The sequence below is a fragment of the Terrapene carolina genome, unplaced genomic scaffold (genome assembly GCF_002925995.2).
Source record: "Terrapene carolina triunguis isolate 2854851 unplaced genomic scaffold, T_m_triunguis-2.0 Scaffold652, whole genome shotgun sequence".
NCBI lineage: Eukaryota > Metazoa > Chordata > Testudines > Emydidae > Terrapene > Terrapene triunguis.
In genome coordinates, this window is record NW_020665003.1 from 1 (window position 1) to 15,497 (window position 15,497).

At 44.9% G+C, this 15,497-nt stretch overlaps 1 protein-coding gene across 1 annotated transcript; it reads right to left on the bottom strand.

The window, feature by feature from the left end:
• Positions 1 to 2,834: 2,834 nt before the first annotated feature.
• On the bottom strand, positions 2,835 to 14,550 carry LOC112125592 (E3 ubiquitin-protein ligase TRIM41-like). Its single transcript, XM_026659682.2, has 4 exons — positions 14,143 to 14,550; positions 10,170 to 10,265; positions 5,613 to 5,843; positions 2,835 to 2,918 (listed from the first exon to the last, which is right to left on the bottom strand). The coding sequence occupies exons 1-4, from the start codon at positions 14,548 to 14,550 to the stop codon at positions 2,892 to 2,894; spliced, it is 762 nt and encodes a 253-aa protein (XP_026515467.1). The 3' UTR covers positions 2,835 to 2,891.
• Positions 14,551 to 15,497: the final 947 nt, after the last annotated feature.

The following is a 15,497-nucleotide window of genomic DNA, read 5'->3' on the forward strand; positions in this document are numbered from 1 at the left end:
TTGAAGGTTGTGGTAACCTGTATCTGAACTGTTTAATGGATAGATTACCCTATGCTAATTGCCAGGATGTTTGAGAGAAGGAGATTTAAGCCTATTGTTTTCTCAGGCCGAAAGGCTGCTGGAAATGTATAAAAACCCTGGGATACAATCCTGCTGTATCTCAAATCTGCTTTGGGTTTCAAGAGGGGGAAACCTTAAGCCACAAGGATTGAGATCCCCAGTCATTGACTGGAGTCACCCTGAATATGGACATTGGACTATAACCTCTGGACTATTTCTAAAAGGACTTTGGAACGACAAGCTCATCTCTGCTATGCATCTGAACCTCAAGAATTGAATTCAAGTCTGTATGTATATTGATCTTTTAACCAACTCTCTCTCTCTTTTCTTTTTTAATAAATTTTAGTTTAGTTAATAAGAATTGGCTATAGCGTGTATTTTGTGTAAGATCTAAGTTATAATTGAACCTGGGTATGTGGCTGATCCTTTGGGATTGGAAGAACCTTTTCTTTTATATGATGAAGTAAGATTTTCAGTAATCATCATCATCATATCTGACAGGTGTGTCTGGACGGAGGCCTGAGGCTGGGCACTTTTAGGGAACTGCGTTGTTTGGACTTCTAAGTAACCAGTGAGGTACTATAGAAGCTGTTTTGGAATAACCACCAGCGTTTGGGGTTTGTCTGCCCAGTTTTGTTTGCAGTTCACCCCAATTGAGTGACCTCAGCTGGGTCCCACGGGCAGCACCGTCACAGTATCGTGCCGACTACGGCACTGTGACGGTACTGCCCGTGGGACCCAGCTGAGGTCACTCAATCGAGGTGAACTGCAAACAAAACGGGGCAGACAAACCCCAAACGCTGGTGGTTATTCCAATACTTAGATTTACCAAGCCAGCACAAAACAGCTTCTATAGTACCTCACTGGTTACTTAGATGTCCAAACAATGCAGTTCCCTTAAAGTGCCCAGCCTCAGGCCTCCGTCCAGACACACCTGTCAGATATGATGATGATTATTACTTGTTCTGCCCTCTCTGGACCTGAAGAACAACTGATCACCGCTCTCTGTAGAACAGCCTCATACATATTTGAAGACTGTTATCAGGCCCTCCCTCAGTCTTCTCTTCTCTAGACTAAACACACCCATTTATTTCAACCTTCGTCACAGCTCATCCATTCTAAACCTCTGATCATTTTTGTTGCTCCCCTCTGAACTCTCTCCAATTTGTCCACATCTTTCTGAAAGTGCGGTGCCCAAAATTGGACACAGGATTCCAGCTGAGGCCTCAGCATGGCAAGACGGGTGGAACAACGTCCTCCTGTGTCTTACACTGACACTCCTGTTAATACATCTGTGCTGGGGTGTTCACCCCACATCAGCCCCCAGAAAGTGTGAAGGAAGCTGAGAAAGAGGAGATTAGTGAGACAGGCCACACACGAGGGGATTAGGCCAGAGAAGCAACCCCGGATTGGAAGATGAAGCTCAGCTAAACAGGTGACGGCTGGGCTAGTATAAAGCCAGGAAGCTGGCAACAGAAATGGTTACAGTGAGGAAGTATGTAGTCAGCTCCTGTGCATTAGAGAGGGAAGGAGGGAAATCCAAGGAAAGAGTAGGATGCCGGGAGCCTGGCCCTGAGGGAAGGGTGTACTGAGAAGAGAGAAGGTTTGAGAAGAGAGCCTGTGGGAGGCAAGTGGGAAGCACCCTAGGGAGAAAGCAGCAAACACTGGGGACTGAACAGACCTTGCCTGCATGTAGTAGGGTCCCTGGGGTGGAACCTGGACCAGTGAGCGGGCCCGAGTTCCCCTACCAGCCACTGATGGAGTGGCATTGCCTGGACAGTGAGACTAGGGAGACTCTATACCCCAGAAGGGGAAACCATTCAGTGATCTGGCTGGAGGCTGAGTCACGAAGAGGAAGCTGCAGCTCTTGGAGCGAGAGATGAGGCTGCAGAGTGGGAGAGAGACAACAGGGGAGAGACGGCAAGGGGAGGGGTTGGCCCTGGAAGAGAGCTAATCCCCCGAACAGCCAGGAGGAGGCACCACCTGCGGTGAATACAGCAACCTGTGACAGCATCCCAGAATGACATTTGCCTTTTTCACAAGAGCATCACACTGCCGACTCCTTCAATGTGTGATCCACTTTAACTCCCAGATCTTTTTCTGCAGTGCTATTGACGATCCAATTATTCCCCATTTCGTAGTTGTACATTTGATTTTTCCTTCCAAAGTACAGCACTTTGTCTTTATTGAATGTCCCCTTACATTGATTTTAATCCTTCCTCACTCTGCCCTTTGTCTCTTGTGTTTATTTAGACTGTAAACTCCTTGGGGCAGGGACTGTCTCTTACTACGTGTCTGTGCAGCGCCCAGCATGTTGGGACCTGATTTTGTCTTGAGCCTCTAGGCACTGCCATGGTACTACTGATAATAGCACATTATAAACTCCCTAGAGCAGGGAATGTCTCTTCCATCGTATCTGTTGCCATGCCCAGCACACTGATAGAGCTCACTGCATAATAAGAAACAACTAATAAACAGCTCATTGAATAGTCATCAGATGGCCCTGATTTTCCGTCCCTACCAACCTCGGTCGAGTTTGGAGTCTATGACCTAGAAATGAAAAACGCATTCTCCATCCCCAATCTCCTGAGGTCTCCATTCCACCAGCTACACTATAAATAACACCCCTGTCTGTAGGTAAACAACTCTTTTCTCAGGTTGCTCTATTCTGGAGTCTAGTCAAAATGACAAGAGCTTCAAGATTAGATTTATCAGATTGAGATTGGGAACCAACCCCACACTCTGCACTGCTGGACCATGGGGAGCCAGGTTTCATGTCCAAAATCCCTTCCCTGCACTGTGAAGTGAAAGGGAGAGTGAGAAGGAGCCACTTACCTGCTCAAGGTGCCTTTGATGTCCTAGAGGAGAAAGATAAAAGGAAATTCAGTCCCATTTATCACATACTGGGGATCCCTCCTGCTCTGGAGGGGACTCACTTTGTCTTCACAGTTTGAGGTTCAAAGTGAAATTATTTGTTATTTATTAACACAAACAAAACCTTTGAATGTGTTGCCTTTGCTTCTTTGGAAAAAAGTTCTGTAAGTGCAGGATCTGGGCCCAGGAAGTTTGTACATGGAGGCACAGTAGTTCTTTATGTAACAACATTTGAATAACCACCCAGCACATGGAATCAGAGGGCTCAGTCTTATGATATGTTGAACAAAGATCTCCCGAACATTCACAGGTGTGGGGAAGATCCCCTCCTGCAGACTCCAGTGGGTCCAGAGGGAGGGATGCCCCCATGCTGTGCTGCCCCTGTGCTGTAAACTCTCTCCCCACTCTCCCACAAACATTTTGAAGGCCTGTCATGTGGACTTCTTGACAGCCACAGGAAGTTGGGGCTGGGTGAGAACAATGGATTTGGGGTACAGAGTAACAGAGGGCCATTCACTATCCTAAGCCCCAGGAAACCTGAGGAGTGAAGAATGCTGCCCAAAGCAGATATTGGTTGCAACAGAGAATCTGACCCTAGATATCAGCTAGAGAAGTCCAGGATGCTACATTTTATTTCTCACCTTCCTTCTTGTTTGCTACTTAGAGGCATTTTTGAAAATTAAAATCATTAGAAGGCTTTTGGAATTCTAACAACTACTAACACTTTCAGAGTAGCATAAATAACGAACAGCTTCCCTAACTAACTTCAGTTCTGGCAGAAAAAATCACCTCATGTATCAATTTTAAGGCGAAAATTTTCCCTTTTTGTGGTATGTAGGAAGAGTGGCAAAATAAGGCTTTAAATGGAAACTCAGCTTCAATCTTAGCTATTTCCATAATTAAAGGCAGGTTCCATCTTTCATCTTTTGGAGTTAGTGTCTGGAACACAGGAAATGCCGGACTGGCTCAGACCTGAGGTCCATCTGGTCAGTATTCTGTCTCCAAAGGTGGACAGTGGCAGATGCTTCAGAGCAACATGTAAGATAATCTGCCCCCCACATTCTCATCCTGCTCTCTAACAGTTAGCGACTGGCTGAAGCAATGAAGCATGAGGTTTAATATCACTCTGCATATTCTTGTTATCCATATAAATATCCAATCACTTTTTGAGTTTTGCTAAATGCTTGGTCTCAACGACATCCGGTGGCAATGAGTTCCACAGTCCAATTACGTGACATGTGAAAAAGCGTTCATTGCATCAGTTTTGAATTTGTCACCTTCTAATTTTCTTGAATGTCCCTTTGTTCTTGCATTATGAGACAGGGAGAACAGAATTTGGAGTTTGCCATTTTTGGAGGAGCCTTCCCCCACTAGAATTCAAAAGAAGAATTTTTTTCATTTAGGACTTGATCCTATGACCATTGTACTCAAGAAGTATATTTCCATTGACTTTAATGGGCATTTTATCAAGCCCTTAAGGAAAAATAATGTATATTTTAGCAATACTGTATGTTCTCCCTTTCACACTGTGATGCTCTGTACCTCAGGAGAACACCCTGCACCCCCATGTTCATCCTTATACTATGATTGTGTGGTATCCAATGCAAAGTTTGTCATGTCAGGTGTCTTTGGAAGGCTCATGATGCACTGAACATTGTTGTTATAGTGATGTTAGAGGCTGTAATTTCATGTATATAGTTATGAGGCTGAAAATGTGTCCTCCTGGCTTAAAACGAGCCCAGGCAAAACTCTCCAGGAGTAGAAGGGCAGTTCACACCTCATCAGGGCATGTGTGGGACAAACCCAGCCCAGCTGGACTCTCAAGTGAGTCACCCCCCTTCCCTTGGTCATTTTGGGACTATGATGAGGTAATGCTCACCTAACTCTGAAGGGGGGAGGGAGAGTGGCAAAGCCAAGAGGGAAGAAAGAACATGATAAAAGGGAGAGACTTTGCCATGCCCGCTCTCTTCCACCTCCATCTACAGACACCACCACCAAGCGACTGGAGCGCTGATCAAAGGGGAGAGCTTGGCTGAAGGGCAACCAGCCAGCCTGTGGTGTGAAGCATCTAAGTTTGTAAGGGCACTGAAAGTGTTAAGATCAGCTTAGAATGCGATTTGCTTTTGTTTCATTTGACCAAATCTGATTTGTTGTGCTTTGACTTCTAATCACTTAAAATCTATCATTTGTAGTTAATAAAGCTGTGTGTTTATTCTACCTGAAGCAGTGTGTTTGGTTTGAAGCGTGTCAGAGACTCCCCTTGGGATAACAAGCCTGGTACATATCAATTTCTTTGTTAAATTGACGAACTCGTATAAGCTTGCAGCGTCCATTGGGCATAACTGGACACTGCAAGACGGAGGTTCCTAGGGTTGTGTCTGGGACCGGAGATATTGGCTAGTGTCATTCAGTTGCACAATCCAAGCAGCGGCTGGCCAAAAGTGCTCACTCGTGTAGCTGGGAGCAGCTTACATGACAGAGGCTGTGCGTGAATAGCCCAGGAGTGGGGGTTCTCACAGCAGAGCAGGGTAAGGCTGGCTCCCAGAGTTGAGGATCGGAGCGACCTAGCAGATCACAGGTCCAGATAACACCAGGGAATGTCACACACTCCTACACTCCAAAAGTGAAGGGTTTCTTGCCCTGTGAAAAGTTCTGGGGTGTTTCTAACACCATCTCACCTGCAGGAATTCACTCGCTGGCAGCTGGCACTTCTGCTCCATCTCAGTGATCAGGGAACTGAAAGAGGATAGTTCCTCAGATAGTTTGGCAACATACTCATCCCTCCTCTTTTCAATTTCCTTATTCAGCTCTTCCAGCTGGGCCAGCAGGAGTCGCTCTTGTTCCTTCAGAAACTGGTGTAGTTGCTGAAAGTCAGACACAATCTTTTGCCTCTCCCTTTTTAGCTGTTTCTGAAATGAAGCGATTCAAACAGAGAAAGCACAGGTCAAGAACAGGAACATGGAGTGAGTTATGGAACATTTTATAAAGCCTTATGTATGCACATAGGAGCATGTCATTGCAATCCCCTAGAATTTAACTCCTGATATTTTATGGAGAACAAACTCTATGCTCAGTAGATAAACGATTTTCCAGTGGATTTTCAAGAATCCTAACTGGTGTTTAGAATATGAATGTATCTTGCATTATTAGGATATTCTATTATCAGTGGTGTCTAGAAAACCAGATCCTTCAAATAACAGAAAGTACAGCAGGTGTGGGATCCAGAACTGGACAGGCAAGGATTACTTCTGGGGAGCAAACAGTAGAACCCAAAGTCAGAAGCACTAGACTTGAATTGGGGAACAGATGCTCTCCACAAAATACATTTAGATGAATAGGGTCATGTTTCTAAAACAAGGTTTAAAATTAGAGCACCAGCAATTGCTCTGAGGAGTATTGAATGCACAGTTTAGGATATATACATTTTGTCACATCATAAATCTCCAGTTTTAATCCACAGAGAGATTCTGAGCACAAATTGAGTGGCTGGCAAGACACGTATTTGCATATTCAAATCTCAGTTTGCAGAACACTTAGAAACGTGTGTATGTGAACTGGACAGAAGCCCACCAATTCATGCTCTTTCTGGAGCACTCTAGCTCCTAATACCCTAGGAGCAAGAAACTTACATCATATTTAGAACCCAAGTCTTCTTCATGGCAATGTCGAGCAGCGATATCACTAGGGCCTGTTCCAAAGCTCACCACAATCAATAGGAGTCTTACCAATGACTTCAGTAGGATTTGGTTAGGTGTTAAGTGACCATCCTTCTCTGGGGCAGCAGATTTCTCTAGTGGCTGCCCGCACTATTCTGTTGTGGTTATTGTTAGAGGGCTTTCCCTTAGCCCTGCCCCTGGTTCTTGTCACACAGACAGAAAGCAGAAGACCAAAGTCTAAAGTGCAGGCAATGCGATTGTGATGCTGTACCCCATAAGGCTTTATGGGAATATGACATAACTGGAATATGTTTTGTGCTGCCTGTGCCATGTAACATATCTCTGTAAAGGTTATGGTCTACTATATCTATTCATCCGATTTGTACACATATATCATTTTGTACTTGAGGTTACGAATATTGACTGTATACGTGCTTGATTTCTAAGTAAGCTTTGTGAGGCATTTGGTCAGCTTCTTTAGGAAGGAATTCGCAAGGTTAAGTACCCGATCAGGAAGCACTTGGGGAACAATGCATCTTGGAATGCTCCAATCCACATAAGAAGTCTTCCTGGAGACATACAAGATACCATGTGGGCAATGGCTTCGGCCTGTAAAGACTGAGTCATGCAGGGACATGTGACTTGCCCAGGTGATTCCAGAACTCCATCTTGGAGCTGGACTTTGCATAGGAGTGAGTCTCCACCCACAAGAGAAAGTCTATTTAAACCCGTGGGAGAGCCCTCCATTTTGTCTTCAGCTGGCTAAAGCAGTGGTCCCCAACGCGATGCCCGCGGGAGCCATGGCGCCCGCCGGGGCATCTATGTGCGCCCGCCTACTGGCCACCGGACAAGCAGCCGCCGAAAAGCGGCAACGTCAAGAAGCGCTTCCGCCGAAATGCGGCTGATTTTCGGCGGCATTTCGATGGTGACGCTTTTTGATGACGCTGCTTCCCGGCGGTGACGCTTCTTGGCGTTGCCGCTTCTCGGCGACATTTCGGTGGCTGCTTGTCCGGCAGCCACGGTCCTCAGCAGCTAGTCGTCCGGCGCCCGCCACACGGAAAAGGTTGGGGACCACTGGGCTAAAGAGAAAGCCTCTCCATCCCGAAAGAGACCTGAAAGAAACTGCAAGGGGGCGAGTGATTGTTGGACCCAGACTAACAGGAGATTAGTCTGTAAAAGGGAGCATTCTGGAACTGGTGAGGATCTTATCAGTATTCAGTTTCATTAGACACAGATTTGCACATTTTATTTTATTTTGCTTGGTGATTTACTTGGTTCTGTCTGTTACTACTTGGAACCGCTTAAATCCTATTTTCTGTATTTAATAAAATCACTTTTTACTTATTGATTAACTCAGAGTATGTATTAATACCTGGGGGAGCAAACAACTGTGCATCTCTCTCTATCAGTGTTATAGAGAGCGAACAATTTATGAGTTTGCCCTGCATAAGCTTTATACAGAGTAAAATGGATTTATCTGGGTTTAGACCCCATTGGGAGTTGGGCTTCGGAGTGTTAAAGACAGGAACACTTCTGTGAGCTGCTTTCAGGTAAACCTGCAGCGTTGGGGCAAGTAATTCAGACCCTGGCTCTTTGTTGGAGCAGACGGGAGTGTCTGGCTCAGCAAGACAGGGTGCTGGGGCCCCGAGCCGGCAGGGAAGGCAGGGGTAGAAGTAGTCTTGGCACATCGGGTAGCAGCTCCCAAGAGGGTTTCTGTGATGCCAACCCGTCACAGCGATGTTTATTGGGGTTAGTTCCAAGCAAGCATATCCATAGCTCAACACACCAGCACAGTCTGTTCCGTAGTATCCCCATTCCCAGTTCTGAGGACGCAAAGCCTTGCTCCGGGTCCCCTTCTCCCCAGCCCTGATGCCACAGAGCCTTGTCTGTGTCCCTGTTCCCCATTGCCATTTCCTCCTTCTAAGCAGGTCCAAATATACCTGCAGTGCCCCTTACACCTTATGGCCATGTTCCGTTTTGGAGGGTCATGAGTTTGGGGTCTTTGTCTCTCCTCTTTTGTACCCCATGGGAGGGGTGAGGAGTGAGGTGGTGTTCTGGCCAAAGCCAGGCTTTTCTTTGGCTTTTAGTGTTTCTTATGCCTCCCCCACACTCCCCATTCCCCCTCTGCCCCTCCTAACTGGTTGCTTGACCTTGTCTTGAGAGAGGAGCCAGGAAGCCTTGCAGTGTATGCTCATATATTACACTCCCACCATACCCTGTAACACAGGGGTAGGCAACCTATGGCACGTGTGCCAAGGGCGGCATGCGAACTGATTTTCAGTGGCACTCACACTGCCCAGGTCCTGGCCACCGGTCCGGGGGGCTCTGCATTTTAATTTAATTTTATATGAAGCGTCATAAACACTTTAAAAACCTTATATACTTTACATACAACAATAGTTTAGTTCTATATTATAGACTTATAGAAAGAGCCCTTCTAAAAACGTTAAAATGTATGACTGGCACGCGAAACCTTAAATTTGAGTGAATAAATGAAGACTTGGCACACCACTTCTGAAAGGTTGCCGACCCCTGCTGTAACACTTTATCTATTCCCATTATACTAACAAACCCATCTGGCCAGGCAGAAGCCACACACCATGTCTTTGTCTTTGTTCTTCACACACATTAGTAAGGATGTAAGAGTATCAAAAGTCAAACCCAAAATTCTATCTCAGGTTAACAAACAGGCTTATATGCTAATGGTTACGTCTGTTGAAAGTAAAGCCAAAAAATGGGGGAGGAATTTGCAGAAAAAAAATAATTGAAATTTCAAAGTCGTTTCCATTTTTCAGTGTTCAAAATGGAACAACTTTTAATTTGTATGGAAAATATCCTGAAATAACTTGAAAAAAATTCACGTCTGTTTCCCCTTTTTTCTAAAATGTAATAAAATAATGTCCATTTCTATCACCACCCCATTGTTCCATTCTCTCTGGAACTCTTCAAAAGTTCTCCCATTTTAGAAAAACTGGCAAAAAGAAAAAGGAAAAACTAGGAGAAAAAACCTGGAAATTACTCATGTTATTGTACTCAGTAGCAAAAAGCAGTAAACTGGGAAACAAAGGGATAAAAAAATTGAAAATCTGAAAATTTTTCAGCTTTTTAAAACCAAAATGAAAACTTCAGTTTGAAATGAAAATAAACATTTTTGTTCATTCTGAAATTTCCTTCCAAAAAACTGATTTTTATTTATTATTTATTTATTTGCAAAAGACATTTTCCGATGGAAAAAAATTGTTTTCTACTAAATCCCATTTTGCTACAGGACATTTCTGTGGTTGAAAAATTTCAACCAGCTCTATTTGAAAGACCTAAAGAAGAAACTACTGTTAGCTAAACAAATTACACTCACATTATCAATTGAAATATATGGATTATTAAAACTCTTTCCTTAACATTCCGTTTTCCTGTTTATACTCAATTCAACCAGAACAGTTATTCTTTACAATGAGAATAAATAAGTAACAATCTTTCATGGAAGGGAAGATGTTTCTCACTATTCTTCTTCTGTTAGACTAAGCAGAGTATCAACAATGTCCCTGTGCACATTTGCCTCTGAGTAAGAACAGCACCTACCAGTAGTTCCTGGCTTTTATGTTCCCCACTCGATTTAAATGATAGAATCTCTTCTCTCTCTTTCTTCAAACTCTCCAAACGGCTCTGAATTTGGTCCTAACAAAAGAAAAACTGGTTTAGTTTTGGTTGCTTTTGGAGGTTTTTCCCTCCATTTTATTTATATTTTCAAGAATATTAAATACATAGTAAAATGGGTGAGTGCTCTAACCACCTGGCTATAGAGTCATTCTCATGCTTGTGGCCTCTCTCTCTCTCTCCCTCCCACAAATGACTCTCTAAGTATTTATCCCCAGTGGAACAGCTACAACAGGAGAGATGGAGGGAGCCCTACCTCAGAATATCCCAGAGAGAGGTGGCAGATCCCCGTTCAGATCCCTTCTCCTCATCAGCTGGAGGGGAACTTGAACCTGTGGCCTCCTATATCACAGGTGAGTACTCTAAACACTGGGCTAAAAATCATGAGGGAGATCTTTCTGTGTGTGAACTCACCTGAGGGGCCCGAGGCCACCTACCAGATTAGGCCCCACACGAGTTAGGTGGACTAAGGCTGATCTTCCCGGGGTCATGAATCGCTCTGGGGTTTAGCTGGGAGATAGGCATCGAGATGCCTTAGGTGAGGCAGCAGTGCACATGGCCAGAAGCAGAAACACAGGTGCTGTGGGAACTAGTTACTGAAAACACAGAGGCCGAGTGAGTTTTGGCCCCTACAGGGCTCAGCCGGAGTTTTGTGAATTGCAGTGGAGGCTCCAACTGGGGTTTAGGCACCTAAGTAACTTCTAGCCACCATGGATGTAGAGGCTCTCTACACAAACATCCCACACACAGATGGAATACAAGCTGTCAGGAACAGTATCCCTGATGATGACACAGCACAACTTGTTGCTGAGCTCTGTGACTTTATCCTCACACACAATTATTTCAAATTTGATGACAATATATACCTCCAGACCAGTGGCACCGCCATGGGCACCCGCATGGCCCCACAATATGCCAACATTTTTATGGCTGACCTGGAACAACGCTTCCTCAGCTCTCGTCCACTCACGCCCCTTTCTCTACCTACGCTACATTGATGACATCTTCATCATCTGGACCCATGGGAAGGAGACTCTGGAAGAATTCCACCACGATTTCAACAGCTTCCACCCCACCATCAACCTCAGCCTGGACCAATCTATACAGGAGGTCCACTTCCTAGACACCACATTACAAATAAGCGATGGCCACATTAACACCACCCTATACCGAAAACCCACCGACCGCTATGCCTACCTTCATGTCTCCAGCTTCCACTCCGGACACACCACACGATCCATCGTCTACAGCCAAGTGCTGAGGTACAACCGCATCTGCTCCAACCCCTCAGACAGAGACCAACACCTACAAGGTCTTCACCATACATTTTCAAAACTATGATACCCGCACGAGGAAATAAGGAAACAAATCAACAGAGCCAGACGTGTACCCAGAAGCCTCCTGCTACAAGACAAGCCCAAAAATGAAACCAACAGAACTCCACTGGCCACCACCTACAGTCCTCAGCTTAAACCTCTCCAACGCATCATCGGTGATCTACAACCCATCCTGGACAATGATCCCTCGCTTTCACAGACCTTGGGAGGCAGGCCAGTCCTCGCCCACAGACAACCCGCCAACCTTAAGCATATTCTCACCAGCAACCATGCACCGCATCATAACAACTCTAACTCAGGAACCAATCCATGCAACAAACCTCGATGCCAACTCTGCCCACATATCTACACCAGCAACACCATCACAGGACCTAACCAGATCAGCTACAACATCACCAGTTCATTCACCTGCACGTTCACCAATGTGATATATGCCATCATGTGCCAGCAATGCCCCTCTGCTATGTACACTGGCCAAACTGGACAGTCACTACGTAAGAGGATAAATGGACACAAGTCAGATATCAGGAATGGCAGTATACAAAAACCTGTAGGAGAACACTTCAACCTCCCTGGCCACACAATAGCAGATGTAAAGGTAGCCATCTTACAGCAAAAAAACTTCAGGACCAGACTCCAAAGGGAAACTGCTGAGCTCCATCTGAAGAGTCTTGCATCTGAAGAAGTGAGGTTCTTACCCACGAAAGCTTATGCTCCCAATACTTCTGTTAGTCTCAAAGGTGCCACAGGACTCTCTGTTGCTTTTTACAGATTCAGACTAACATGGCTACCCCTCTGATGCTGAGCTCCAGTTCATTTGCAAATTTGACACCATCAGATCAGGATTAAACAAAGACTGTGAATGGCTATCCAACTACAAAAGCAGTTTCTCCTCTTGGTGTTCACACCTCAACTGCTAGCAGAGGACCTCACCCTCCCTGATTGAACTAACCTCATTATCTCCATACTGATTCTTTCCTGCATATTTATACCTGCCTCTGGAAATGTCCATTACTTGCATCTGACCAAGTAGGTATTCACCCACGAAAGCTTATGCTCCAATACATCTGTTAGTCTTAAAGGTGCCACAGGACCCTCTGTTGCTAAGTAACTTCTGTGAGTCTAGGCTGCACTGACAGAGAAAGTGAGCTAAGGACGGGGCTGGACTGAGGCTTCACTTCCTCAGTGCGCACGTGTTCACACTCCGCTCATGCTCACTGCAAATTTTCTGAGCAGTCTCCGAACCACATTGTCATGCTGGGCACGTTTTGATATATCACCGGCTTGGGCATTTTTAAGTGGGCCTGAGAAATAATCTTCTTCCCTCCCACTAAGCACAACCAATTCCTGACCACCCCACCAAGCACTGGGATTGCCTGAGAATTTAGGGGAGAGTCAGTGAGATGATTCACTTGGACACTTTGCAAACAGGTCTAACCCAATCATACACAGAAACTGTGGGCATGTGGCTTCTTTTAATTTCCCTATACCCCAGCCTCCTACCCAAAAAAGACAGCCGAGCTGCTTCGTCCTTGCAACCATAGTGCTGAATGTACATCAGTTACATTTTCAAGACTTCCTGCTATAAAAGATATCTAACGTGGCGTGGTTTTTATTTTGGAGAGGGCAGAGAGGGAGAAAGAGGGGTGTTGTTTGGCTGAGGAAAAGATGGCAAGGAATAGACATAATTCTTTCCCAGTTGCCAAAGCCTGTGTGTACACTTCCCTGATCCTCCACCCTCTTGCCTCCAGATAATGGGACCCTGGATCTTCATTTTGAAAATATGGTCACCCTACCCCTGCCTCTGCAGATTTCAAGAAATCTGTTGGAATGGGCCAGGCCTGCATGTGTAACTTTCACTCTATGCATCTGAAGAAGTGAGGTTTTTACCCACGAAAGCTTATGCCCAAATAAATCTGTTAGTCTTTAAGGTACCACCAGACTCCTTGTTATTGTCCATTCTGTCTGTGTGAGAAGCAAACCCTGCATCCTCCATCCTGCAACAATTAAGAGGAAACTGTAAGAGCTGGAACTTGTAGAGTTTCCTGCCCCCACCTGGATTTTTCCCTGCACAGGGGATGACCTTGCTCTAGGGCACACAAATCATACCCTGCTTTACATATCCTGGTACTATTAAAGCCATACAGCCCTACAAAAACTGTATGCAGAGCAGGCCTTAAAAACATGTCTCCTCAACGTTCTTCCTGTATAAAATCCCTTCTGTTTCTCTACCGTGTGATTGTAGGAAGCTAGTTTAAATAAATAAATGGAGATATCCTATCTCCTAGAACTGGAAGGGACCTTGAAAGGTCATCAAGTCCAGCCCCCTGCCTTCACTAGCAGGACCAAGTACTAATTTTTGCCCCAGATCCCCAAGTGGCCCCCTCAAGGATTGAACTCAAAACCCTGGGTTTAGCAGGCCAGTGCTCAAACCACTGAGCTATCCCTCCCCCCATTTTTATTAGGTTGTTGGTTTTATATGTCTCAGATGGCTCTGTTCTGAATTGTTCGAGCATGCCTTGGCTGGGATGCATTCAAATGCAAAAATGACTAATTCTTACCTTATAATCCAGGGCAGCCTCCTCGATAGGCACCATGGAGTGTTCTTTGTGACTGCGGGACTCTCTGCAGACCACACAGATGGGGGTTTGATCCACTTCACAGAAGAGTTTCAAAAGCTCCTCATGTTCTTCACACGCTTTCTTCCCCCTCGGCTCTGGGATGTTTTTCGCTATATCGACTATATTCCTCAGCTGCCAGTTAGGATGGAATTCCCCTTCCTGGAACGGTTCTCTGCACTGAGGGCAGGAGTAGGAGGGGGAGGTTTTGGACTCCTTGCAGTACTGAGTGATACAGGCTCGGCAGAAGTTGTGCCCACACTTGAGAATCACCGGATCGTTAAAATAAGCCAGGCAAATGGAACAGATAACAGCCTCTTGGAGATCCTGTACCCGGTTTCTTGCAGCCATGGCACCTACGAGAAAAAGGAAAGTAAGTTTCACTTTCACTTTGCTCAGAAATGTGACTATCCCGGATTGAAGCTGGCCAGCGCCCTTCCTGCATCTGCCTGCCTTCTGCCTCGTTGCTGATCTGTTGTGAGTGTGTTCGCTGGGACCTGGGGTCCTTCAGGTCTGGAAAGGAGAAAATATAAGGAGATAGTGGAGTGGTATATAAAATAATTAATATATCAAGCTCCTACATTTGTACAGATTAGACTTTAAACAAACATTTTCCCAAACTGTCACAAACAATTAAATAAATCAAGTCACAAGAAAAGAGCCAATCATAAAATCCCTCATTCCATGCCCATAAAAACTTTATAGAGGCCAACAGTATTGGCAGAATTATGTCAAAAATATGCCATTATACTTTCCTTCAACCATCATAGTTAGAAATAATTTTAAAAAATTTCCAAACAGGATCTGATGTGAATTAGAAACAGATCAGAGCTGCAATGTTAGTTTGATTGGGACTGGAACTTTGCCAAAGTTCTGGTGTTCTCGATCTAATCAGATCCATTTCTAATACAAATAATAACAGGTGTAATTGTATTATTACTGTATGTTGCAACATTTAAAAACTTGCTACCAGTTATCTAAACAATAAAATTAAAAATCCAGAACTATAGAGTGCCATGTTAAATCAGCTTTTTAATGTATTTGAAACATTCAACTACATGGGAGGGTGGGGAGTGGGAAGGAAATAAGCGAGAGCAGTTGCATAGGGTTGTCACCTCTGAGGTACAAAAAACTGGGACATCCAGGATGGTCATGATCTCCTAAAACAGGACAGCTGGCAGTGTGTGCTGAGCACCTGTACAGATTTCCCAGGACAGCTACCTCCAAAAAGGATAATTGAAAAACCTGGACAGGTGACAACCCAGCTGCATGAAATAACAGAGCATGGAGAAGCATGT